The sequence below is a fragment of the Taudactylus pleione genome, unplaced genomic scaffold (assembly GCF_031769625.1).
Source record: "Taudactylus pleione unplaced genomic scaffold, aTauple2 ptg000573l, whole genome shotgun sequence".
NCBI lineage: Eukaryota > Metazoa > Chordata > Amphibia > Anura > Myobatrachidae > Taudactylus > Taudactylus pleione.
The window spans coordinates 5,491,509-5,519,051 of NW_028284975.1; the positions used below are offsets into that span (position 1 = coordinate 5,491,509).

A 27,543-nucleotide genomic window follows, 5' to 3' on the forward strand; every position below is an offset into this window, starting at 1 on the left:
GGGCTGAACAGCCCCCCTCTGAAGAGGTTATCCGACTCCGAGCCGGGCAGCTACGAAACTGGATTGCCATGGCTCGGGGGCGGGGTAGGGACCCCAGTGCATCCTGGGAGGCTGAAAAATTAACTGAGGTGCCCGATGTCTGCCGCCATTGCATATACCCCAAGGTATCCTGCAGATACCCTATGGACCCTGAAGTAGAAATAAAAAAAAATCATAATAAAGGTGCATTGTTGCATAGTATATTAAGAAAATAAACTTTTAGCCTGCAAGTTCTATGAGGATGTATGGCACTGGAAGTTATGCTGCTAGCAATAATGTAAAAGTGAATGGTAACAGTCACTGACACACCACTGATGATGAGTGTGCTGCCAGACCCGGTGCCCCGGTGGTGTTGCAGTGATGACCCTGTATGATGTGACGGAGAAGGAGGAGGAGTAATAATAAGAGTAGGTGGAACATTGAGGGGTCAGGGTAGCACTGCAGCCGCCGTGACTGTGTACCAGGAAGGGAGCTGCCTCCTCCTCCTCGCTGCCCGGGAATAGAGAGAGTGACCTGGCGACATGGTGCTGGAGATCATCGCTCGTGTCATCAAGGTGCAGCTTCCCGCCTACCTGAAGAGGCTGCCCGTGCCTGACAGTATCGCCGGCTTCATCAGGCTGACAGGTAACAGGGGCGGGTGCCGGCTCCGGGTCAGGCCTGTTGCATAGTCAGGTTGACTAGTGTCCGGGCACCGGGATGAGTCCTCCAGACTCAGCAGCAGGACGGCGGCATCATGTGCCAGAGCACTCATGTCACATGTATCCACCACATGTATCCACATGTGACATTGCATGTTTCTTTTGCTGGCAGTTCAGATGGGGGAAGTATGCCAGGCGCACGCAGTGCTGACTACATTGATATTCGTTTATAAAATTGTTTTGCTATCAAGAATAATACTACAACATTGAACTTTGTAGGTTCCGAAAAGTGACCTCCCATATTCATAACACTTTGCATCAAATCGCGCCCTCCCAAAAGCTAGTGACACCCCATAGTGTTCTCTACACAGTGACCTGCGACCCTTGCTTGCTTTATTCTCCTGGTGCAAACATAGTGTAATGTAAAGGTGGTTCTGTGGGCAGTAAGCGCCATCTATATAAAGCTCCTTGCCCTCTAGTCTTAAAATCACTACTTAACTAGTGAAAGTTTGTAACAAGATATGAAATTGGAACAGATTAGTAACAATAGCCACATGTCCACCTGCATTTACGGCTCAAAGTGGTGCACCAGCGTCTTTAGACTGCAAGTGTACAAAAGAGTGTCCACCATTGCCACACCCACAAGTTTAAACATTTCTTACCACCACCACAATTCCCATCTTCTAGCCTCTTCCGCAGCTGCCGGAGCTATAAATCTGACGTCTTTTCTGCCTTGACCGCTGCCGAACTGAATACTCCGCTTGTAGGCATCTTACATCAGACTATGGAAGCGTGTGATTGGCTCACGTCCTGCGCCAAATTTAAACTGCCGCTGCCCTCTGCAGTTGCTTGATTGGTGCTGGGAGCAGACACACTGTCCCAGCGCTGGCTACTGTGTCCCACTGGTGACACATCTCTACATTACGCCACTGCACTTCTGGTGCTGGGATCTGACACTTGATTCCAGCGCCAGCTCCCTCCACAATGCCTGCCAGGCCTGCCCATGATAATGCTTCAATGACTCCTAATTATAGTGCAGCTAAACTACAATCTCCAAATACAGTACGTGACCTGTATGTGGAAAACTTCAGTAATGCTGGCCATACACGCTATAATTATCGGGGCGATCCGCCGATATATTATTATTATTATAATTGTAGCGTGTGTGCGGGCGACCGAGGGTTAAATATTGCTCGGTCGGGCATGCAGGATTGTCCAGCATGCCCGTCCGATGCGATATTTACCCGGTAACTGTCGGCCGCATCGGGCAGTGTATGCCAGCGCGGCCGACAGACAGACATTTCCTGTGCTCCTTCCTACGGAAAGGAACAGGGAAATGTCTCCTCCCCCGGGGGCGGAGCGCGGATGTCGGGCTATACACTGTGAGATTTCTCTCACAGTGTATGCCGCGGACATCTGCGGCTGGCAGCCGGCCAGATAAAATGTCTGTCGGTCTGACAGACATTTTATCTGGCTGTGTATGCCCAGCATTATTCATAGTGAAAAAGCTAGAACATTGATGGGCAACAGGCGGCCCTCCAAGCCTTCACTTTCAACCCACAGCTCCTTCCTGCTTTGTTGTGATATTTGTTTTATAATCTGTAAAACTTGTTTGAATTATCTGTTGATATGTTGCTACAGTAGGTGCATATTTCCTTGATTAAATATAAAAACGAGCTATAGAGATTAAGAGGTATGTTCCCTTTGTGCCAATGCGGCCCGAAGTGTATCAGGTTGCCTATCGCTGAGCTAGAGCAGTGTTTCCCAAACTCTGGGCCTGATTCAGACCCGCTCGTGAGCGCTGAGCGCTCGCAAGCGGGTCGATGTTGCCCAACTGTGCATGCGCACGACGGAGGCGGCTCCATCGTCCGCATGCGCGAGACCCGGATAGCGACGGCCAAGCCGTCGCTCTGGGTCTCGCACCAAAGGGGGCGTGCTGTCGATGGTGATTGACAGCACACCCCCTTTGGTGGGCGTGCCGGGGGCATGGCTGCCCAGACGGAGGCGTTCCCATGGGAACGCCTACCGTCTGGGGCCGGCCCTACTGACATCACAAGTGATGTCAGTGGGAGTGCTTTTGGCTCTGATAGAGCCAAAAGCACTCCAGGGCTTGCGGCAGCGAGACCCTACCGCAAGGGTCTCGTCGCAAGCCCGATGGTCGCGATGGTCTGGTTACCCACAGCTATGTGAGCGGCCAGGAGGCCGCTCCAAAAAGGAGGAGGGTCGGCCCTGATTCAGAGCGAGCGCTATGTCCAGCTCTGAATCAGGGCCTCAGTCCTCAGGGAGCACCAACAGCAGTAACATGCGGTGAGGTCAATGGCTGAGGAGGCACACATGTATAAAAACAGTTTTAATATCAAAACTCTGGAGTATGATACGAGAGGCTCTGACTGCTCGTCCATGACCAATAGTGCATGTTTTCCAGGTCTCCTCACAGAATCACAAGTGAAATAATTAGCTCCTCCTGTGTCAGCCAATAATGAATACACCTGTGCACCAACTAGGAAAAATAGAAACCATGTGCTCCCTGAGGAATGAGTCTGGGAAAAACTGAGCTAGAGCAGGAGTGGGGAACCTTTCTTTCTGCCGAGGGCCATTTTGATATATAACATTATTTGCGGGCCCGGTGCAGGCCACGCCCCTCCGCGTGACATCACACAGTGGTGAGTCCACAATTGCCGGTGATTACAGCAAAGCTGTAAGGGCAGCAGTGTAACCCCTAAGAATGCTCCAGGCTGCACTGCTGCATAGATTCTGGCTGTAGGGTGCCATTCTAGGCACCCTGCTAGCCAGCTGAGGCTATCAGAAAAAAGCTCTGAGGGCCAGACCAAATGATTCCCCGTGCCTTATACGGCCCCCGGGCAGGAGGTTCCCCATCCCTGAGCTAGAGGAATCATAGATGCACAGCAATATAACATGCTGCATGTGTGCTCTTCACATGGTTACATGAACCCTATTAGAATTGTGAATGCATCTGTGAGGACATATCGGATGTGCTTTTTATATGTGCGATTCCTTAATCTGATGATCAAAATGATTTGAAAATTATATAACCTCAAAACCTGATGTTAGGAGAACAACATTCCCCTGCAGTTTTAAGGTATATGCAGAGGACAAGCCCCACTCCTCCATAGTGAAGGGATTAAATATATTATCTGGAATTTCCTTTGCATTGCAAACTTATAGTTAGGGTTAGCCTGCGGAAGGGGTGGGTTGGGGTTAAGGTTAGCCTTTAGATACTTAACGAAAATTGCCATCATTTTCACCATTGGGATTCCGCTATAGGCATCCGACCATCGGGGTGCCGTACCCAACCCGAAAATCTCACCTGCTCCATCCTCCATTCTGGTGTCCCTGCAAGCCATGAAGGCTCTAACCCAGAGGTTCCCAAACTTTTTTGAATCATGGCGCCCTACAGTGTCAACATTGTTTTCACAGCACCTCTAAGCCAAAAGTTTGTTATTGAGAAATTCAGAAAAAAATTTAGTAAAGTGAAGGAAAATGTGCTTACCTGTCATCCTTAGGTTCAGCTATGTGGTGGTGACAGGTTTGTGCTTCTGTTTTTCCACATACTGTATTTACATTATATTGACCATAGATAATTTCATTTGGTGCTGGACCACTAACATGAGGCACCCCTGCAAGTGTCCTGAGGCACCCCTGGGTGCCACGGCTCTAACCGCTGGAGCAGGAGACTCACTCTCCTTGGGTGCAGTTATCCTATGTCACCCATGCATTGGTCATATACAGCAGCGTTTAAGTGGACTTGTTAACAAAAATGTCATTTATTAGTATTAAGTAAAATACTAAAACCCACACATTTTTATTTTGCATGGTCCACAGATTATTCAGGAGACAATCAGAATTGTATTATACCACAACAGGTTACCAAGATTACATGCTAAGAAAGAATTCCATACTATACTAACACAATATTTATAGGAAAATGAATGAGCTAACTTCAGAAAACATGATTATCACAAATAGATCCTTGTATGTACGCATGGGGACCCCACTTCAAACATGATTTCATTTAGGTTCAATCATGTATCCTAGAATGCAACTGGTAGGGCTTTTCATCACCCACCCACTTTGTGTGTGGCACAGTTGTTCGTATTCTGCCTAAAGGTGCGTGTACACAGTACGATTAAAATGGACGATATGAACGATAACGATATCAATCATATCGTTCATATGGTGCATTTTTCGCCCACCAACTACCTGCGATGTGCGGGCATGTATGATCGATATCGACCATCGCCCGTGCATGCAGGCCAACCTGGTCGATATCTACCAGGTTACTATAGGGACCTGCGCGGGTCGTTATAGTCGGTGGTGTGCTGGATTATCGATCGTCCAGCACACCTGGGAGATCGAACAACGCTATCATTAACGTTGTCGATCGTCCCGTCTGTATGCACCATTACAGCACTTGAGGTTTTCAGTTCAACTGTATGTTCTCCCTGCATTTGAATTGGTTTACTCTGGGTCCTTCAGTTTCCTTCCATACTCCAAAAACATACTGGCATGTAGGTTGACTAAGGACTATGAATAAAAGTACACACTTTACAGCACTGCACAATTAATTACACTATATAAATTATAATAATAATTTAGCTTCTTCAGTCTGAACTGAAATAAATTATTCCCATAATAACTTTGGTCAGTAGATGGCACTGCTTCTTTAAGCATAAATGTGAACTGTATTTCTTAACTGACAGGGCCTCATTTAGCAACGATTTTGAACATACGCAAGCAGTGGTAAAACTTGTTGCGCATGATAATGGTGCTTTAGCCAATCAGCTCCTAACTGTCATCTGTTTGAAAAATTACAGTTGGGAGCTCATTGGCTGGAGCACCATTTATCATACACGAGTTTTATCACTGGTTGCGTATGATAAAACAAGTTGATAAATTGGGCCCATTATTTTAAAGATTTCAAAGTGGTTTTAGATAATATTTAATATGATCTGTGTTAGTATCAATGATCCACATACAAAGTTATGGAGACCATCTAAAAAATCCAAAATATACAGCAGGTTATTTTGCAGCATTTGCATTATTTTAACAGTTTCACTAAGTCTTGACTTAAATCTACTTAGAGGAACTTGGCACTAAATGGACACAGGAATAAGATTTTTAAACTGGCATAGTCGCATAGATTTTTATCTTAATTCAATGAAAAAATTATAATAATAACAATAAAAAAAATTGAGGGACATTAAGTGGTTAAAGGCTAACACCAGCATTCATACATTTTACCTATTGACTTTTATAGCTCAAATTTTGTAATTTTTTTTTTTTTTTTCAATATAAGTCACACGTGTTTAAAGGGCCTATATATCACGTCAAAAAATAAAAAAAATTGTGGAAAACTGCAATTTCTGCATAATTATTTGAATTGTTGCCATGTACTAATAGCATAATGCAGAAATCTCTTTCAGAGTGCTAATTAGCACTGCAGATCGCATGTCTCCATTATTATCAATGGGGACTACGATCTTGGCTATATGTACCAAACTCTAAAATACAAAGCTTTTCAGAGTTTGGTTCCATTCAGATGTTAGACAGTTCTGCAATTATTAGTACATGGGTTTCTAAATTTTTTAAAATAAATAATCCAGTCCCTATAATGAAATCAGTTTGTTTTGACCTTTTTTCTCCAGTTTCAGAATGGCTGCAGATATTGCCCTTCCTGGGTGTCCTCGCGCTGCTGGGCTACCTTGCAATTCGACCATTCCTGCTGAAGAAGAAGCAACAGAAGGACAGTTTGATTAATCTTAAAATCCAAAAGGAGAATCCTAAAGTAGTGAATGAAATAAATATAGAGGACCTGAATATGACCAAAGCTGCATACTGCCGATGTTGGCGCTCAAAAACGGTGAGAGAAAGGTGCAATGAAATTACAGCTAGGTGGAGAGGAGGCAAAGTCAAAATGGCAATATCCCATGTATATGCATCATACAAACTAGTCTTTTAAAATAATTCTTAATCCCATCACCTGTAACTAACCAAACTTTCCTAGAGTGCAACCCTGCTTCTGACAATACCATCTTTGCATGGGGAAGCCGATGGACTGAATCTTGACTGTTGGCTTCCTGACTGTCTAATCCCGGCAACGGTTAAATGACAAGCATCGAAACCCCGACGCCTGTCATTTGCCCTACGCCGGGAGCCCGACACCCGGCTTACCGATAAAGGTAAGCCAGGCGCGGACAGCCGCTGGGGGGGGAGGGTTACGTTTAGGGTTCCCGGGGGGGACATAGGGTTAAGCAAACACCCCCCCCCCCCCCCCCCCCCCCGGGGGACTTAGGTTTAGGCGGCGGGGAGGGGGAGGTTAGGGTTAGGCACACCTAAGGGAAAGTTAGGGGGTAGAATAGGTTAGTCAATACTTACCTTTCGACGATCGGGATTTTCCTGCTGCCGGGATGCTGCTGTCGGGATTTGTAAATCATACTGAATCCCTTTGCATGATACAATTTATAAAATGTGTCTTAATTTTGTTTGATAATGCTAAGCAAAGTGTTGACATTCCTGCAAGGCCTACTAGACACTTAATAAACTCCATGATTTTACACATCTGATCTTGCTTAAAGGGGAACTTAACCAAATATAATGCTCCTTTTACCCAACTAGTATAACTGTGAGGGTGCCATGACCTGTAGTCCTTACAGCTGGAGCTGCAATGTATACTTGTAACAAGTGTGTTACTAAAATCTGTTTCTTCTGTAGTCTTCCATGGCATCTATACTATGGGTTAGTAACCCAATCCCTTGGGGTAGAGACAGGGAAAAGATCAGTCCGCCCACTTACCTTACAAAGGCTAACTCCATGGGGACCGCTAGTTGCAAGCTCAGTGCAAACGTTGTATGTAGATAAGGCATGATGGCTCTGTGCATGCTCACCCATGTGATGCAGGTCAGAGGTCTTCAAAATGGCACCACACTCCGGGAATGGAGCTGCAGTTACCCTCTGACTTCCTTGTTTATTGCTACAATGGACCCTGAGCCTTTTCCCTAATAGCTAGTCAGCGCCCCTGCAAGGTAAGCCCTTATTAGGGGCACTCATATGCTAAATATCTAGATTAGTCAGTATAGTTTTTTTATTATTATTATTATTATTATTAATGAAAGTGTTGTCTTTAAAGTTACTGTGAAGATAAAGCTCTTTTTAAAAAGAAAAAAAATAAATAAAGCATGTAAGAGTTTGCAGCCTGTGATAAGCCTAGAGCTGGGTACACACTATGCTGGCGGATCCACCAACACAGCATCCGGTCAGGTAAGTTATACAGATTTACCGATTGGCTGCTCTTTGTGTGTTTCCTGGCATCACAACTAAGCTGGCATTTGAATTTTCCCACCCAGTTGAGCTGTCAGTCACCGGCGTTCCCTGCAGCGCGGTACGGGCGGTTGGCTGATCACCCGTACACACAGCCAGATGCACCAATATATCGGCCATCTGCTGTGTTGCAGGGCTGATGCAATATGTCTGTGAACAACGCTGTGGTACACACCTGCCGACGTGCATGCGATATATCGCCTGTTCGTTTGAATGGCTGATATATCCCCCAATGTGTACCGAGCTTATGCCTGCTGATAAAGATAATGTAATTTGTGTTCCACCTCAGTCTTCTAATCAAAGGAGTTGTTGGAGTGGATGAAAAAGTATTTTGTTTCAAACAAAATCTGGCATTGCAGAGTTCGTAAGCTGGGTACACACTAAACGATGTGTACCCAGTGTGATGTCGCTAGCAAAGGGACCCGGCGGAGGTGCAGGCATCGGCAAGTGCATATACACTTACCAATGACGGCAGGAGCCATACTGCATTTGGTAGCATGGCCCCCACTAAAGATATCGCCCGTCTGACCTGTGTGCTTTAAATTTTCACCTGCAACCCGCCGGAAATCGCCGCTGCTTCGTAAATAAAGCCCAAGGTGTTAAAAAAAAAATGGCAGAATCTGGACAAACAACAGTGTAATATGTCTATGATAGAACGTATGTACCCTGTTAAAGATGAGGAACGTCTCCCCTGGTGTGCTGTACCTAAATTGGATGCAGCTGTTGCAGGGCTGACTTCAAGAACTACCATACCATTGGAGGATCGAGGCTCCTTTTTAAAGATCCAATGGATAAGAAAATGGAGGGTTATCTTAAAAGGTTACTTACCTCAGCAGGGGTTCCAAAAACAAGGTCCTCAAGGCACACGTAAGGAGCATACACACTAGACTATATGCTCCCTGAGCGATATTGTCTAGTGTGTCCCTGGCAGGGTGTGCTCAATGTCGTTCGTGACATTGAGCACACCCTCTGAACGATATCGTTCAGCGCCGGGATCTCTCCCCCAACATGCAGCAACCTTACAATATCGTCAGGTTGGCCTGCATGTCTGCCTGATGAACGATAAAGATGAACGACCTGCGGGAATGCGCATCGCTCATCAATCATCGTTATCGTTCATCATTTAGGTAAAAAAAGGACGATAAAGTGAACTATATCGTTCAGTCGTCCACTTTAATTGCCCAGTGTGTACGTACCTTAACAGTCCAGGTTTTAGGGATAGCCATACTTGAGCACAAGTGACTTAATTAGTACCTCAGTTATTTTGATTTAACTATCTGTGCACAACCATGGATATCACTAAAACCAGGGCTGTTAGTGTGCCTTGAGGACCGAGGTTGAGAAACACTGCTCTACAGTAACTATGCTCAGGCATGGCAGTAACATCAGTCTCTAGAGCACTTCTTGCTGATACTGCCTTGAAATTTTTTCATCAATATTGTTAAAAAATGTAGAGATAATGCAGAGACATTATTAGATGTATCATTCTCTGTGAGATATGTGACTTCAGGTCTGGTGACTAGAAGAAACCTTTAGTTACGCACATTGTAAAATAGATTGGTTATGCTTCCTTTTAAGGATCTCTCTTGTTTGGTATAAAATTAGAATCCATGATCCAAAGATGAGTGGTCGGAGATCAGATATATCCACCTACTTTCTCAGCAAGACAACAATACAAGTAGCCAGAAGCTATAGAACCGGTTGCCAGTATGTCGGACACTATTTTACAAGTACATCAGGGCATTCCTGTTGTCAGTATAACAGAAGGCCTGACTACGAGCCAGTATTAAGACAATGTGCAGCCTCAAATCCCTATTTCTGCAGAGAGCAGACTGCTAAAGTTTGAGAAAATTTAAAACAATCCATTAGGGCAAATGTGTGTTGGATGTTGTCAACCACGGCTACAAAATACAGTGGTGCTTGAACGTTTGTGAACCCTTCAGAATTCTCTATATTTCTGATGAAATTTGGCCTAAAACTACCTCAGATTTTCACACAAGTCCTAAAAGTAGGACTTGTGTGCTTTGGGTTGTTGTCTTGCTGCATGACCCACCTTCTCTTGCGATGCAGCTCATGGACAGATGTCCTGACACTTTCCTTTTAGAATATTCTGGTATAATTCAGAATTCATCGGCCCATCAATGGATGGCAAGTCGTCCTGGGCCAGATGTAGCAAACCAGGCCTAAACCATGATACCACCACTGTGTTTCACAGATGGTATGAGGTTTATATGCTGGAATGCATTGTTCTCCTTTCTCCAAACATAACTCTTCTCATTTAAACCAAAAAGTTCTATTTTGGACTCATCTGTCCACAAAACATTGGCCCTCATTCAGAGCCGTACGCTCTGAGCAGAGCGCACGCTCTGAATGAGGGCCGGCCTCCATAACTATGGAGCGTCCTCCTGGACGCTCGTATAGCTGTGGGTCACCACCCACAGCCTATACGAGCGTGCAGTTTGATGGCCGCGATGGTCTTCACCATCGCGACCATCGAAACTGCGAGCCGGAGCCTGCGGTTGAGGTTTTCAACCGCAAGGCCCGGAGTGATTTTGGCTCTATCAGAGCCAAAATCACTCCCACTGACATCACTAGTGATGTCAGTGGGCCGGCTTCTGACGGGAGGCGTTCCCTTAGGAACGCCCCCGTCAGGGAGGCACGCCCACCAAAGGGGGCGTGCTGTCAATCAACATCGACAGCACGCCCCCTTTGAACAGACACAACGAGCGAAGGAAAGTCCTTCGCTCGTCGCGTCTGGCGCATGCGCACGACGGAGCTCCCTCCGTCGTGCGCATGCTCAGTGCAGAACATCTACCCACTTGCGAGCGGACAGCCGCTCGCGAGTGGGTCTGAATCAGGGCCATTGTTTCAATAGTCTTCTGGCTTGTCCAGGTGATTTTTAGCAAAAGACAGGTTGTCCACACACACCTGATTGTCATCCTATAGATTGAAAATACCTCACTCTAATTTTCACCTTCAAAATATCTACTAAGCCTAAAGGTTCACATACTGTAGCCACTCACAGATATGTGAAATTGGATCATTTACCTAAAAAAACAAACAAACAAAAAAAAAACCTTGTCTTAATTTTCTTGTCTCATTTGTTTAATTTGTTTCTCTTTACCTACTTTTAGGACTTGTGTGAAAATCTGAGGTAGTTTTAGGCCAAATTTCAGAAGAAATATAGAAAATTCTGAAGAGTTCACAAACTTTCAAGCACCACTGTAGAATTCAATCAAGTGCCCAAAAAGAATGTAATGGTCATATCAAGAGCACCACTACTTTCATTAGAGCACAAGGCTGGGTGACTGATGGTGTAAAGGTTGAGTGGACGCTACTACAGAAGAAAGGTCTGTTTGAAGTCATTAAAATACTTTTACTTGCAAGAAAGAAGTCTCATTAGATGCCTGTTATAGAATGAGGAAAACATTAATTTCCTGGGCTAGAAAAAAGTTAAATCCAAAAAAAGCTGAATTCTCTCAAGTTTTAGAATTTCTACTGAGCATTCTTCTGGACAGAAGACTTGCCTCAGAAGAATTACTAACGAATCTTTGAACCAATAAAGAAATCCAGTCTCCAGCTACAGAGGCCCATTTATCAACAAGTTTTATCATACTTGCTACGTATGATAAATGGTGATCTAGCCAATCAGATCCCAACTGTCATTTTTCAAACAGATGACAGTTGAAAGCTGGTTGGCTGGAGCACCATTCTCCTACACCAGGGATGGGGAACCTCAGGCCCGGGGGCCGTATAAGGCCCGCGGAATCATTTGGTCTGGCCCTCTGAACTTTTTTCTGCTAGCCTCATCTGGCTAGCAGGGTGCCTAGAAAGGCACCCTACAGCAATAATATGCAGCAGTGCCGTTTGGATTGTCTTTAGGACACTGCAGACTAGCACACCGCTGCCCTTACTACCTGGAGCGTGCCCTGCACCGGCCTGCAAATAATCTTATAGAGATAGATAGATAGAGAGATAGATGGATAAATATATATATATCTATCTCTATCAAATTGGCTCTCAGCAGAAAAAAGGTTCACTACCCCTGTCCTACACAATGAGTTTTAAACTTGTTGCATATGATAAACCTTGTTGATAAATGGGCTCCTACGTCTTTTGTGGCACCATGGGACCTAATATGAATTTCTTGGTTGTCTACCCCGTTATGGCCTCTGCAAGATGTTTCCTTACGGTTTTTATCACCTAAAGTGGTTTTCTTGGTGGCAATCACTTCAACCAGAAGAGTAAATCCAGGTACACATTAGACCTGTATGCAGGTCCGACGGGCGATATCGTCACTGAGGGCGGGGTCGCTCCAAGCATCGGCAAGTTTGTATGCACTTGTCGAGGCCGGGTCCCATCGCTAGCGAGATTGTGCTGGGTACATATTGTTTAGTGTGTACCCAGCATAAGTTAGCTGCAGGCCTTATGTGTCAAAGAACTGTTCCTTAATATTTTTCCGGGCAAGTTAACGTTGAGAACCAACCTGGTATTTGTACTTAAGGTGGTATCTTCTTCTTTCCAATTTAATCAAGAAATCACTTTACCATAGTTTTTTTTTTTCTCAACCTAAGCGTAAAAGGGAAGATAAGTTACATACAGTGGACCTTTGGGGAGGAACCTGGACTGGATACGCTAATTTTAAAACGTAATAAAAGGTGCACACTCTAAGCACTAAGAACACTGATAACCAAAATTTTTATAGTATATTATAGGTTCTTAGTGCATGTTTGGTCAAAGATGTATGCCCACTTACCATGTCAAGGTGAACCTCATCAAGTGGGTCCCTAGTATCCCAAATACTGATACATTATATAAATGTAACCAGGACTTCCTTGGAATGGGAACTATTATAATGTGTAGATTGCAAGGCAAGGACCCATTCTAATTACAAACGCCTAAGGGCAGGTGGGAGGAGTGCTAGTCGAAGCAGGAGTCTCAGCCTTCAAGTGTACAATATATACACAAATACAAAGTAAAAAGGGGAGGGGGCTGGACTGCACTACCTAGTTTTATTATAATTATGTTGATTATTAGTGTGTTCAGAGTGCGCACCTGCATTTTCTTTTTTCTGTAAAATACACTGGACCTTGTAAGAGCCATCTCAATTTATTGGTCAAGACTCCAGGATATCCAGAAGACAGAACACCTCTTTAACCACTTGCCTGGCATGGTCGCAATTTTCTAACTACACCAGGCAGTTCTTTATCTGAATGGTTAAAAATTAGCGGCCAGATCAGATAAACAGTAACGGTGCATACAACACACATAACGATTATTTCACCGATTTAACTATAACCACGTCGTTATTGTTCGATCGTTGAAAAAAATCATTCAGTTTCTGAGTTATAACGATGAACGATTATTGTTCATGCGCATTCCCGTTTGTAGTTCATTCTGACTGACCAACTGAACGATTTTCATTAAAGGAAGTTACAATAATCGTTTGTAGTTCTACAAAAAAATCGTTCATTACACTTTAAAAAATCTGACAGAAAATCGTTCATAAAATCGTTGGTAACAAAATTGTTGTGTGTGTATGCACCTTAAGGGCGGCTGCAGGAAGAGAATCTTTCTGCAGCTGCTGCTCTTAGAGGGACCTTCTGGTCCTCTGCTTGCCTGCACCCGCCCCCAGTGTCTGCTGTGCTGCTGATCAGTCAGCAAAGCAGGACCACCTACCCAGCCACTGGAAAAAATAAATTAACCTCCCCCTCACCCCCTTAGTGTACCTGAAACCGGTGTCAAAATGAGTCGCGATGTTTCCAGTGTTTAAACAATTATTTTTTTATTTTTTATTCTATTTAATATTTGTAAATAAAAAATCTCTTTTTTTTTTTTTTAATGAAATAATTTTGGATAAGTTTGAAATAGATGTTCCTCACCTAATTAACTCATAAAAAAAACCCCCCAACAATTTGTGAGCGGTTTTTAGAAAAAAAAAAATAGTCAAGTGGTTAAACTAACTACACACTATACGACTATTTGACAATAATCGGGTGATTGGTTTAATTTATTGTATAGTGTGTATGAACGATTGTTTTAGCGTTTCACGGATAAAATTGTTAAAAAATGTCCACAAACGCTTTCTTTCGTTTATCCGTCAGCTAAGAACGAAAATCTCGGCCTCAATTTTCCGATATCGAGCATTGTGTGCATTTTTGATAAACTTCTCATGTTTCCTATGTTTTCCTGTTACTGTCATCCTCCTTGTGGACCTACAAATGCAAAATGAGTAACTTCTAATAAAAAATTGCATAATGTGTAGCACAGATATTGGGGCTGGCAATTTGCTAAAAAGTTGCCCCGTTTCTCATCCCGAACAAAGAAAATCTGACAGTGTATAGCTAGCTTTATTCTTTCTGCAGAAGTAAGAAAGGGTTTGGTACCAACTAAATAGAGCATCTCCAGGTGGCTCGGGGGATGTAGTCGGCATCCCGGCATGCGGGATGCCGACGGTCTGAATACCGGCGCCGAAATCCTGACAGGTCAGGATCCTAGGAAAAGAATCCCGACCGCCGGCATCCCAAAGGTAAGTATCTGGAGGTTAGGTAGTGGGGTTAGGATTAGGCATTAGGGGGAGGGTTAGGCACTGAGTAGGGAGTGTTAGGATTAGGGGGAGGGGGTCTTTGGTTTGGGGTACAGGAAGGGAGGAGGTTAGGCTTAGGCACTAGGGGGGAAGGAGGGTAGGGTAGGGGTTAGGAAATCGCTCACCGTGTGATCCTATGGGTGTCGGGATTCTGGCTGTCGGGATGCCGCTGTCGGTATTCTGATTAGCGGGATCCCAACAGCCGCGATTTCATACCCAACCCGGCTCAGGGAACATATTCTCTTAATCTATAATAAAGAAAGATCCAATGTAGCAGAGGTCCTAAAGGCACACACTACAAAAGCAGTGTCCACTTCGTTGGCTCAAGCATCTTTGAAGGATCTCTGCAGAGCAGCGACATGCTCCTCTATTCATACATTTACCAGTCATTATGCAATCGACGTTTCAGACACTTTCTTTGGGGGATGTAGTCGGCATCCTGACAGCCAGGATGTCGACATTCACAATACCTACAGCGGCATCCCGACTGTCAGAATAACAACAGATTGCAGGGTAAAGTGGTAGGGTTAGGCTACAGGACGGGAGGGTTAGGAATAGGCTGTGGGGGGTGTGGGTGGTGGTAAGGCTTATAATACAAAAATCGGTTGGGATTCCGACTGTCGGGATGCCGCTGTCTGTATTCCGACTGTCTGGATTACATACTCAACCCCACTTTGGAAGTTGCGGGCTTCAAGGGGCAACAGAATAAACTGTTCAGATTTAAGTATATACCTTGAGTCTCTGGTTATTATAGCCCTCTCTGTATACTATTGATTGGGTACATCCCACAGTATGGCTGCCATGGAAGACAGAAGGAAAAAGGTTTGGTATTCTTACCGATTACAGACTATCCCCACTGCCTGTGTTTCTTTTAAGATCTATATGATTTGGCCTAACTTGGAAGAGACACTCAGAGACTAGGAGGAGCTACTGTATTAGGGAAAGTGGGTGGTCTGATCTTTTCCCTGTCTCTACCCCAAGGTAATGGGACACTAACCCATAGTATGGCTGCTATGGATTACTTCAAAGAAATGGAATTACAGATAAGAATAGTACGGTGACGAAGGTTGTCAGTCATGACCCACATTTATTTATCTAAAAGTATGAAATAAACACAGATGAAGCCTGTTACACTCGTCATCCAATCGTGTTTGCATTGACTGTGACAATTGTTTTGGGCCTAATAAAGATTTTGAACTAGCTTGGGCCCTGATTCAGAGCCGGACGCTCTGACCAGAGCGCTCGCTCTGAATCAGGGCCCACCTCCATAAATATGGAGCGTCCTCCTGGACGCTCGTATAGCTGTGGGTCACCACCCACAGCCTATATGAGCGTGCAGGATGATGGTCGCGATGGTCTTGACCATCGCCAGTGCGAGCAGAAGCCTGCGGTTGAGTTTCTCAACCGCAAGGCCAAGAGTGATTTTGGCTCTATCAGAGCCAAAATCACTCCCACTGACATCACTAGTGATGTCAGTGGGGCCGGCTTCTGACGGTAGGCGTTCCCTTGGGAACGCCTCCGTCTGGCAGGCACGCCCACCAAAGAGGGCGTGCTGTCAATCAACATCGACAGCACGCCCCCTTTGATCAGACACAACGAGCAAAGGAAAGTCCTTCGCTCGTCGCGTCTCGCGCATGCGCACGACGGAGCTCCCTCCGTCGTGCGCATGCGCAGTGCACACCATCGACCCACTTGCGAGCGGACAGCCGCTCGCGAGTGGGTCTGAATCAGGCCCTTGGTCTTAAAGTAAACCATCAAATCAACTGTAAAATTGTGTGTGTTAGTGTATATATCTTTCCTGTAAATTAAACAGCCACACATGTAGAATGCTCTTCTGAGGTTTCACTTCTGGAAATAACAATCAGCTCTTGCAATGTCATTACCACATTACTTGAGCACATGTCTGACATATAGTTTATGGTGATTAGACACTTGGGGCCAAATGTAATAGGGTGAGAGTTTAGAAAATGTGAGAGTTTAGCAGTAAACTCTCGCATTGGTTGAGTTTTATCTTCAAAATGGGAAAACATCTGAATGAGATTTTAAATTGTGAGAGTTTTTTAAGTCTAAAAAACATGCAAGTTCGCTCTGTTACTTTGTTTTTGGACACTATTACATTGGCAAAGTTTAAAAAGTGTCAGAACCTCTCACTTTTCTAAACTCTCACCCTATTACATTTGGCCCTTGATATTTTAGCAATTTTACTGCTCAATAGTGTCAACTGTGCAATGTTGATACAAGTGTGTTCATTCCTATAATTCAATTTACTGCTGTTTGTTATACTGATTTAAGTTTTTTATTTTGTCATAATGTGTAAAATAATTTTTGTTAATTTGGTCAGAAGACTACACATTTGTGCTTCTAATGTATTCACTTTATGAAATGTAGCCACCTCTAATCAGTAATGTGGGCGTTGGCTTGCTGTACAGAAGGAATGGGTTGTCCAAAAGCTGACAATCTATTTATTAAAATAATTTGTCATTTCTACTTCAGGGTCCATAGGGGGTCCACAGGGTTGACCTTGGGGTATAGCTGGATCTGGAACCACGGGCACCACGCAGTTAAAGCTTTGCTGCTCCCAGGATGCACTTGGGTCCGTCCTCCTCTATATCCCGCCCCCGGCCACAGGCACCTCAGTTTTAGTTGGTGCCCGGCCGGAGTCGGGTCACCCTGTCGCAGTGGGGCTGCAGGAGCAGCCCCTAAGCTTTATTTTAAAAGAGAAATTTATTTATTTTTTCTACTTTTTTTTTACACTTTTAGAGCGGCAGCATCAGACTGTCCTTTAGGACGTCCACGCTGCTGCTCCTTCTCCCCGCTGGCGCCGCGACGCCAGTACAGCTCTGGGGATCGCGGCGGGACCCCAGAGCCTGTACTAGCCAGGCTCTGGGGACTCCCTTGACTGCTGCCGGACGCGACGGGGATCAGGTAAGCCGCTGGTTGCCGCGTGCGGCGGCCCGCGGATACTTTGTATGCAGTCAGAAGCCTCCGGTCTCTGGGGACAGACCGGAGGCGCTAGCGGCGGTGGCGGGCTCCCCCTCAATTGAGGAATACCCCGCGTGTCCGCTAGACCACCAGGGTAACAGGCTGGTAGCGGGACCGGCAACCCGGGGGTTAATTGCTAGCCAGGGGAGGCAGCCTTCCCTGTCTAGCGGCTCCTCCCCTCAGCTCAGCGCGCCTTTCAACAAGCAGTCTGGCGTCGCTGAGCTGCTCTTATCTTACGGCCACTCCTAGTTTGAGGTCTCCGGCGGCCATCTTTACTGGCACATCGCAGACTCCCAGGCGGTATCAAGTGGACCGGTCCCCCTGTGTACCTCTCCCCTGCTAAAGGACAGTGTACACAGCGCTATAGCCTTCCCAGACACTGAATCTGGGCGGTTGATTGTAGCGGAAGGTGCAGTGAGTACTAACTTTTCTGCATTGTATGTGACTATTGCTAGTGCTGCCTGTCTGTGACTTACTCTCCTTGCTGTCAGCTTATAACTATCCCTTTCCTTCTCCTACGGCCTGGCAGGTGTGTGGGGGAAGGGCGTTTTTCTGAGACCCTCACTTATATAAAACACGTATTTGTGGGGTCAGTCACATACTGTTGTGTGCTACACAGTACCATATCTGGGCTGTTGTGTCGCATACTGGTGAGTGCGCGGGTGTTAAAACCGTAATTCCTCTGGTGATACCTATTTCTTGTGATTTACGGTATCATGTCTGATGAGGAGACTGAGCGCTCTGTGGCTCCTGTGCTATTTTCCTGCAGACGCTGTGCTGCTGGAGTTGATGGGGAGGACTTATCTCAGGATGGTCTGTGCGGGCGGTGCCAGCTGGTACCGGGCCCCTCCAACCCCCCTGTATCACAGGACCCTCCTTGGGCGATGTTTTCACAGGTGCTGGCGTCTATTGCGGACCGGTTATCGGTCCCATCAGCGGTCCCTTCTAGGGCGTTGCCGCAGCCCACCATCCCCCATTCCCCGGGTGTTCCACAAATGTTGCGGTCTCCCCCCGGGGCCCAGACTGTGGGTCCTTACTCGGGACTGCCTGTGTATGTGCAGTCTTCCCCAGGGACACGTCATTCTGTAGTGCCTTTGCAGAGTTTTGCTCCGACGGCTCCTCCGCCTTGGGTGGATGTTCTCTCCAGCTCCATACAGAGTCTGGCGGCTTCATCCTCGGCGTTTCAGTCCATGTTGCAAGGTGATGTGCCACCAAGGGCGTCTAAACGTCCGGTTGTGAGTTCACTAGCTGCGCAGTTGTCGGACTCGGAAGTGTCCTCAGATGATGGAGAAATCCATGAGGACTCTGACTCTGATGTCATGGGGCAGGAGGTGGAAGCTAAGTCCTCCATTAATGTTCCAGCCTTAGTTAGGGCGGTGCGGGCTATCCTACATGTTGAGGATGATGCGCCAGCTCCTAGGTCGAAGTTTCCTAATTTTAAAAAGGCCAAGGTGACTTCAACTGTGTTCCCCCTGTCTGATCAATTATCGGATCATATGGCGGCGGCCTGGCAATTACCCAGTAAGAGGTTCCATCCACAGAAGAGGTTGGTGGCGAACTATCCTTTTCCTGAAGCTCATTGCAGGAAATGGGAGACTCCGCCGGCGGTGGATTCCCACGTTACCCGCTTGATCAAAAGCGCGACGCTGCCATTGCCGTCGATCTCCTCTTTGAAGGATCCCACGGATAGGAAGGTGGAGACTTGTTTAAAGTCCATTTATTCTCTTTCCGGGGCGGTGGCTCGCCCGTCCATGGCTATCTCCTGGGTGGCCAAAGCCATTGAGGCATGGGCCAATGCCTTGGAGGATACCTTTCCTGATGAGGCTCCGGATATCCAGAGAGCGTTAGTGGGGCAGATGCGGGATGCAGCTTCCTATATTGGGGAAGCGTCTTTGGATGCCAGCCTGCTCACTTCTAGGGTGTCTGCTGCAGCGGTGTCTGCTCGGCGCTCCCTGTGGCTGAGGTCCTGGAGGGCTGATGCAGATTCAAAAAAGGGTCTGGAGGCCTTGCCATTTAATGGTGATTTACTATTTGGTCCGGATTTGGACAAAATAGTGGATACTTTGGCTAAGTCCAAGTCGGCTTTCCTCCCTTCGGCCTCTGCGCCGGCTAAAGTGAGGAGTTCTGCCTTTCGGTCCTTTCGGGTTCAGGGTAAGGCCAAGGGCCAGTCCTTTCCGAGACATTCGGCGACCAAGGCCGCACCCAAGCCCAAGAAGCAAGCATGGAGTGCTCGGCGCCCTTCTTCCAAGCAGGAGGATAAGCCTGCTGCCTGATGGGACGGGCCTCTCTCTGGGGGACCCCAGAGTGGGAGGCCGACTTCTCCAATTCGCCCAGTGTTGGCACAATACCACCACGGATGCCTGGGTTCGAGAAGTAGTCTCTCAGGGGTACGCCCTGTCTTTTCGGTTCAGGCCGCCCCAGCAGTTTTTTTGTACGAGTCCTTCTCTGGACAAGACCAAAGCTGGTCAGATTCAGGTAGCTATAGAATCCTTGCTACAAGCAGGGGTCATTGTTCCCGTTCCGCAGTCTCAGCGCGGGACGGGGTACTATTCTACTCTGTTTCTGGTACAGAAACCCAATGGTTCTCATCGCCCTATCCTGAATTTGAAGTCTCTGAACAGATACCTCAGAGTTCCCAGGTTCAGGATGGAAACGTTACGTTCCATCATTCTGGCGATGGAACCCGGGGATTATATGGTCTCCCTCGATATCCAGGACGCCTATCTCCATGTGCCCATAGCACCGGCACATCGGCGGTATCTGAGGTTTGCTATCCTGAACCATCACTACCAATTTCGGGCGTTGCCTTTTGGCCTTTCCACGGCTCCGAGGGTGTTCACCAAGGTGATGGCAGTTATGGCTGCCCACCTTCGGGGTCAGGGTCTACGTCTGTTGCCGTACCTGGACGATCTTCTGCTGCTGGCGAGCTCCCCGGAGGTGCTTCTTCGACATCTCCACCTGACCATTGCTTGTCTTCAAACACACGGGTGGTTGATAAACTGGAAGAAGTCCTCCCTGATTCCATCACAGCAGATGGTTCATTTGGGAGCCCTGCTGGATTCTCGTCAGCAACGGATTTTCCTGACTCCGGAGAAGGTCTCCTCCCTGCAGCTGCGTATACACAGTTGCCTGAGCAGTTGCCGCCTGTCGGTCCATTCAGCTATGAGAGTTCTGGGGTCCATGGTGTCGACATTCGACATGGTGGAATTTGCCCAGTTCCATTCCCGGCCCCTGCAGGGGCTGATTCTATCGGAATGGAACGGGTTACCTCACCGGATCCGCTCTCAGATGCTGGTGTTGTCCCCGGAGGTTCGGCAGTCTTTGGCTTGGTGGCTTCAGACGGCGCATCTGGTCGAGGGGCGCCCCTTTTGGATCCCGGACTGGGTCCTGCTCACGACGGATGCCAGTCTCCGGGGTTGGGGGGCAGTGACCGGCTCATTATCGCTTCAGGGTCGTTGGTCCACGGAAGAAGCACTTCTCCCCATCAACATCCTGGAACTGCGGGCTGTGTACAGGGCCCTGCAGTCGTCCGGCCCCGCTCTTCACGGAAGGGCGGTTAAGGTGCAGTCTGACAACGCCACCACGGTGGCGTACATCAACCACCAAGGGGGAACTCGCAGTCGGGCAGCAATGTCGGAGGTGTCTCGCATTCTTGCTTGGGCGGAGTGTCACGTTCCAGTGATCTCGGCAGTCTTCATTCCCGGAGTCCTCAATTGGGAGGCGGACTTCCTCAGCCGTCACGACGTGCATCCCGGGGAATGGTCGCTTCACCCAGAGGTGTTTCAGCTACTCGTGGACAGGTGGGGGCTGCCGGAGCTGGACTTGATGGCCTCCCGTCACAATCACAAGTTGCCCGTTTACGGGTCAAGGACAAGAGACGCAGGCGCCTGTCTGGTAGATGCTCTGTCGGTGAAATGGACGTTTCACCTGGCGTATCTGTTTCCTCCGATATCCCTGCTTCCTCGGGTTCTGCGGAAATTCAAGCAGGACGGCGGCACGCTCGTGCTGGTGGCTCCGGCGTGGCCCAGACGTCCTTGGTACTCCGATCTGAGGTGCCTCTCCATCGACGCTCCGTACCTTCTTCCTCAGCGTCGGGACCTGTTGTCTCAAGGGCCCTGCCTTTACCCGGATCTGGGTCGGCTGTCTTTGACGGCGTGGCTCTTGAGACAGCCGTCTAGGGGTTTCTCCAGTTCGGTCATTGGTACCATGCTTAGGACACGCAAGCCTGCTTCCGCGCGGATTTACCACAGGGTGTTGCGCACTTATTTTCAGTGGTGTGAATCCAGAAACTATGATCCGCAGGTGTTCCGGGTTTCCAGAATCTTGGAGTTTCTTCAATCGGGTTTGGACCTCGGCTTACGCCTGGCCTCTCTGAAGGTTCATGTGTCTGCTTTGTCCGTGTGGTTTCAGCGACGGATTGCTACACTGCCAGACGTTCACACCTTTTTCCAAGGTGTTCTCAGGATCCTGCCTCCCTTCGTGCCTCCGGTGGCTCCGTGGGACTTGGCGGTGGTACTGCGGGTCTTGCAGGGTCCTCCTTTTGAGGCGCTTGAGTCGGTGGAGCTCAAGTGGCTGACGTTTAAGACCATTTTTCTCCTGGCAATTGCTTCTGCCAGGAGGGTTTCAGAATTGGGGGCGCTTTCCTGTCGCCCCCCTTTTCTGATTTTTCACCAGGACAGGGCGGTGCTCCGCACTCGTCCTGAGTTTTTGCCCAAAGTGGTCTCAAAGTTCCACATTAATCAGGAACTTGTTGTGCCAGCTTTTCAGTCACCTGATCTTTCCGCTGGTGAGGCTTCCTTAGATGTAGTCCAGGCACTTAGAATCTACGTGGACCGGACTGCTTCGGTTAGGAAGTCGGATTCTTTGTTTGTCCTCTTCGGTTTTCACAAGAGGGGTTGGGCTGCCAACAAGCAAACGTTAGCCCGTTGGCTTCGTTCAGTTATTTGTGAGGCTTCTGCACAGGAGGGTTTACCTGTGCCAGCCTCTGTTAAGGCTCATTCCACTCGCTCTGTGGGTCCCTCTTGGGCTGCTAGGCGTGGCGCCTCCGCTGTTCAGCTGTGTAAAGCGGCTACTTGGTCTTCAATTCAGACGTTTTTGAGGTTTTATGCGTTTGACACCTTCGCCTCTCAGGATGCATCCTTTGGGCGCCGGGTACTCCTTTCAGCACAGGAGCGTCCCCGCCCTTAGTTGAACTGCTTTGGGACATCCCCAAGGTCAACCCTGTGGACCCCCTATGGACCCTGAAGTAGAAAACAAGAGATATGGTAAGAACTTACCTTTGTTATCTCTGTTTCTACGAAGTCCATAGGGTCCACAGGGCGCCCGCCCTGACGCACCGGGCTTCAAATGGGCTGTGTGGCTGGTCACCGGTTTTCCGTCTCCCATTTCTGTGAGTATGGTTTCTTGTCTGTTCCAGTCTTCCTTCTCTCTGTTTAGTCTCCTCCTCCGGCCTTAGCTGCTTACCAACTGAGGTGCCTGTGGCCGGGGGCGGGGTATAGAGGAGGACAGACCCAAGTGCATCCTGGGAGCAGCAAAGCTTTAACTGCGTGGTGCCCGTGGATCCAGATCCAGCTATACCCCAAGGTCAACCCTGTGGACCCTATGGACTTCGTAGAAACAGAGATAACAAAGGTAAGTTCTTACCATATCTCTTGTTATTTGCATCACTAACGAATTACCTCCTTGCCCTTCCACATGTTCTTCGACATATCATTTCAAGCACTCTCCCTCCACATTGTAGGTTAAACTAACATTATATATAGTACAGCATTTGTACCGAACCAGAGCAAATCTATCTAGTGCAAGTCAGAATGGAACAAAGTATATGATTGCTTGTTATGGTTTCCAATGTTAATGTGTCCTTTTAAGTGCAGAAGCTGTTATATTGTCTCCTGTTACTGTGGATAACAAATCAAAGAGAAACCCAGCTGTTTTATCCATCACAATCACAGGGCTGTTGTAAAATAAGCTTCAGTCTATGGGTCTATCCATGCGGGTCACAGGTTGGACACTACTGGTTTAATAAAACATACTATGTTGACACAATCACAGATCCATACCTTGTGAAACTACTTTTTGGTGTCTATACAGGCTTTTAGTGGGTATGTTAACATTTGAATATTTTTCTATTGGCTTTTCAATGTTCTGCCTTTGTTGTTCCAGTGGTACAAGCTCTTTTCTAAACTACTAAGTGAATTCAAGTTCTTCTTTTCATTTGCTTACTGTGCCTGTGACTAAAAAGAATATGTAAACATCTAAAATTAGGCATTTATAGAATGATTGTTTAAAATTTATTTATGTGCACTGTGCATTGCCGTAGAAATAGAAAAATATATATTTTTATCAGATGTGTGGTAATCACAGAATATATGGGCTATAAAATATTAGGGATTCACCGAATTTAGAGTTTGGTTCAACATTTAGACAAATGGAAAAGGGATACTTACTGGAGTTGTATTGCTGTTATCTACATTTCAACCGTGCGAGCATTCAAACTGTAAACTTGTCACTTTACCAGCATATTTAAAGTTATGCCTGCATGGTGAAAATGCTTTAAGTAGCATTACAACCATGTCGGGATACTAGCGCTGACATTCTGGTTCAACATAGTGTCAACAAACTGACTACATACCAGCCAAAGGAATTTTAAGAAGCTTTAAGCTTAGTAAGTATTCGTGGTATTACAGAAAAGGTTTTATTTTGTTTCATTTAATTCTCTTCTAGAGGACAGTTTGCTTTTTCTAAAAATATTATTGGTATGATACATTCTAATTACAGTGTTAGACATGTATTTAACACAGGGTCACTGGTCTGTTCTCATAATCCCATATTTTTCACCAAAATGTGTCTTCCTTTGCATTTAATCCTAAAAGTTACATTGTCATGTTGTCTGAATATTGTTGTTATCTCTTGTGTGCAGTTTCCAGTCTGCGATGGATCACATAACAAGCACAATGAGTTAACCGGAGACAACATAGGCCCGCTCATCCTCAAGAAGAAAGAAGTATAACACATGTCTGAGTCTGCCTTCCATGTGGGAATTAATGTCTTGTCTGTTTTGCAAAACAAGCCTTGGAAAAGAAATTAGAATGGTCGCTATTGCTGCATTATTATTTTTTTTAGTATTTTGGACAAGGAGCCTTGGTACCTAAATTAATAGACTTTTATATGGCATGCTGGAGTAGTTTGGCTCATACAAACTTTGTTAAATGACTTTTCTAAGACGCCATGAATACCCCATTAGATGAAAGTCAGTCCTTTCACCACTGAACGAGGGAATACCTACAATAAAATTTACATAAGTCCATATGAAAGTCTACAATGTGTTAGGATAAACCTTCAGATGTGTGTCTATGAAGTAGGCCATAACTTACATCTGTTACCTTCTTGTTTTTTTTATTATGATTTTCACAGCCTGTATTCCATGAGACCAGTAACTTACAGTATGGACAGTTCAGAAACAAGTCTTATTATGTGTAGTACTAATGTTTCTCTTGTTAGTTGTGCTGACATCTACAGGTTCTATTACCACTGAGAGAACATCAGCAATGCTGCATGTTGTCTAGACCAAGGCTTTGTATGTTCAGGGAAAACTTAATATGCGGACTACAGATACTACAGATCAGTTACAATATGGCTCCTGTTACCATGTTCATATTTGGATGTGTGATGAGAAACAAACCCTGGTTTTCAGTGTTGTGATGTTGCAATGAGGGAAATCTATGAAGGCTGCTGCTATGGTGCCCACAGATCTGGTAGAGGCCTAAACCGGGGCTGTAACTATGGGTGTGTGAGCGGTGCGGCTGCACAGAGCGCAGCACTCTGTCACTGGCACCACCGCTCACCCACAGCACCTGCATCTGGCTAGGAGGGTGCCTAGAATGGCACCCTGCAGTCAGAATCTCTGCAACAATGCTGTCTGGTTTTCTAGTTGATTGGTTGGAATGAAAATCTGGTAACGTATGGGAGTAAATGATGATCAGCAATTTGCTCCTAAATGCCAGAAAACAGATGAAAATGGCCGTCAGACAAGTTTGTTAAATGTTTGTTCTAAACAATTTGTTCAAACAAGTTTTTGTCCATTTTCCAGCGTTTGGGAGCAAATTGCTGATTGTCATTTGCTTTCATACCTTACCAGATTTTCATTCCAACCAATCAACTAGTTGGATGGTTGGATAGAAAATCTTTAGGTGTGTACCCAGCCTTACAGCCCCTGTAGGATCCTCTGGGCATTGCTGTAATCACTGGCGATTGTGGCCCTGCCCCTTCGCATGATGTCACTGAGGGGGCGTGGCCTGCACTGGAAGCGCTAGTTTTGCTGCTAGCCTAAACCATCTTTTTCCTTTGTGCTATTATCACACTATAAAGATCTGGCTTTCCCTTGCAGACACACAACTCTATGCAGAATAAAATCTGATCATTTCATTTGGCTTACACAGGCAAAGGAGACAAAGCAACAACTGTACTACTTAAAGTTTAAATTCTAGTGGATAAATAAAAATGAATGTGACATTAGTGCTTAGCTTGGTGTTTCTGTTATTAGATTCTATGCAAATCGGAGGGATGTAGTTATGTGAACGGCGGCCTTGCGGCTGCCGGTCACCATCCGGACTGCAGAATGCCGGCAGGATAGGCGTTGAAATACCGATGCCTATTGTAATCCTGACGCCAGAATCCAGGATGACTCGTGCCCGAACAAGGTAAATCCGAGGTGCCCATCCTGTTAGCCGCACGGGTGGGGGGGGGGAGGTTTAGGGCAGTTAGCACTCAGGGGGGTAGAGGTTAGGGTTAGGCACCCCCAGGAGGAGGTTAGGATTAGCCGATACAGCCCCCCCCCCCCCCAAGGGAGGATTAGGGGGGGAGGGTTAGATCACTTACCTGCCACTGTCAGGATTTGAACCGCCGGCATTTCAATCATATTCCAAATAGGACTTAGGTTTTTTTTTATACTATAGGCAGTGAAATAAAGTAGAACCATTACATAATGTAACTTTAATTGTGTTATTTTGTTGTAAATGACTTTATAGAATAAGTCTGTTTTTGGTTAAAAATAAATTATGGCTTTCAGACCCATTCTTGACACCTGGTACCTGCTGCATACTCACACATAAACACAACCCAGAAAATATGCTTACATTACTCAAATGTGTCTCAATGTCAGCATTACCGAAAATCTACCTTTGTCATGATAATTGTATGCAAATTGTATGGATAAGCTTGGCCAACAGGTTACACAATTTATTTATGTATTACCAGCTGTTGTGGCCAGTATTGCCTGGGGTTTTTTTTTTTTTTTTAAATAGTTCTTTCCTGTGGCTCTCTCTTCCCCTTGGGCCACCTCTTAATCTCTCGCACTCCCCCCTGCCTCTCTCCTGTTGGGCTCTCTGTATATCTGACAGACCTATTGTGGGAGAGTATGCTTAAACAATGTGTAGTACCAGTAGTGATACAGTGGCAAACAATGCATCACAGGAGAGTGACTTAATGTTTATCACCACTTAGATTTATAACAAATTACATTATTTATGTGCTACAAACATATTACGCAGTGCTTTCAGAGAGTATTTAGTCATTCATATAAATGCCTGTGCCATTGGATAAGATCTGTATTCCCTACCACAGAGGTACCCTAACAGATCAGGTTTTAAGGATATCCATGCTTGACAACAGGTAACAATTAATACCTCCAGTCGATTTGATTTCATCTCCTGTGCTCAACCATAGCTATCTCTAAAACCTGAACTGTTGGGGTGCCTTGAGGACCGCGTTTGGGAACCTCTTCCCTGCCACATGTATACTAGTTATTATTTCAGGGTCCATAGGGCTCCACAGTGGAGACATTTGGGTGTAGGTGGGACCTTGGAGGACCGGCCACCAACAGCAAAGCTTTTCAATTCCAGGACGCTTCCCCCTATACCCTGCCCACAGCCTGAGGGCAACTCTGTTTCGTTGGTGTCTGGC

General features: G+C 46.4%; 1 protein-coding gene across 1 annotated transcript; it reads left to right on the forward strand.

The window, feature by feature from the left end:
* The first annotated feature begins 416 nt into the window (after positions 1 to 416).
* CISD2 (CDGSH iron sulfur domain 2) lies at positions 417 to 26,097 on the forward strand. Its single transcript, XM_088453243.1, has 3 exons — positions 417 to 663; positions 6,344 to 6,558; positions 24,503 to 26,097. The coding sequence occupies exons 1-3, from the start codon at positions 561 to 563 to the stop codon at positions 24,590 to 24,592; spliced, it is 408 nt and encodes a 135-aa protein (XP_088309369.1). The 5' UTR covers positions 417 to 560; the 3' UTR covers positions 24,593 to 26,097.
* Positions 26,098 to 27,543: the final 1,446 nt, after the last annotated feature.

Excerpts from the sequence above, each read along its gene's own strand:
- CISD2 (XM_088453243.1), top strand. The coding sequence starts at position 561 with ATGGTGCTGGAGATCATCGCTCGTGTCATCAAGGTGCAGCTTCCCGCC. Across the intron at positions 664-6,343 it reads CGGCTTCATCAGGCTGACAG|TTTCAGAATGGCTGCAGATA; the intron begins GTAACAGGGGCG and ends TTTTTTCTCCAG. Across the intron at positions 6,559-24,502 it reads GATGTTGGCGCTCAAAAACG|TTTCCAGTCTGCGATGGATC; the intron begins GTGAGAGAAAGG and ends TCTTGTGTGCAG.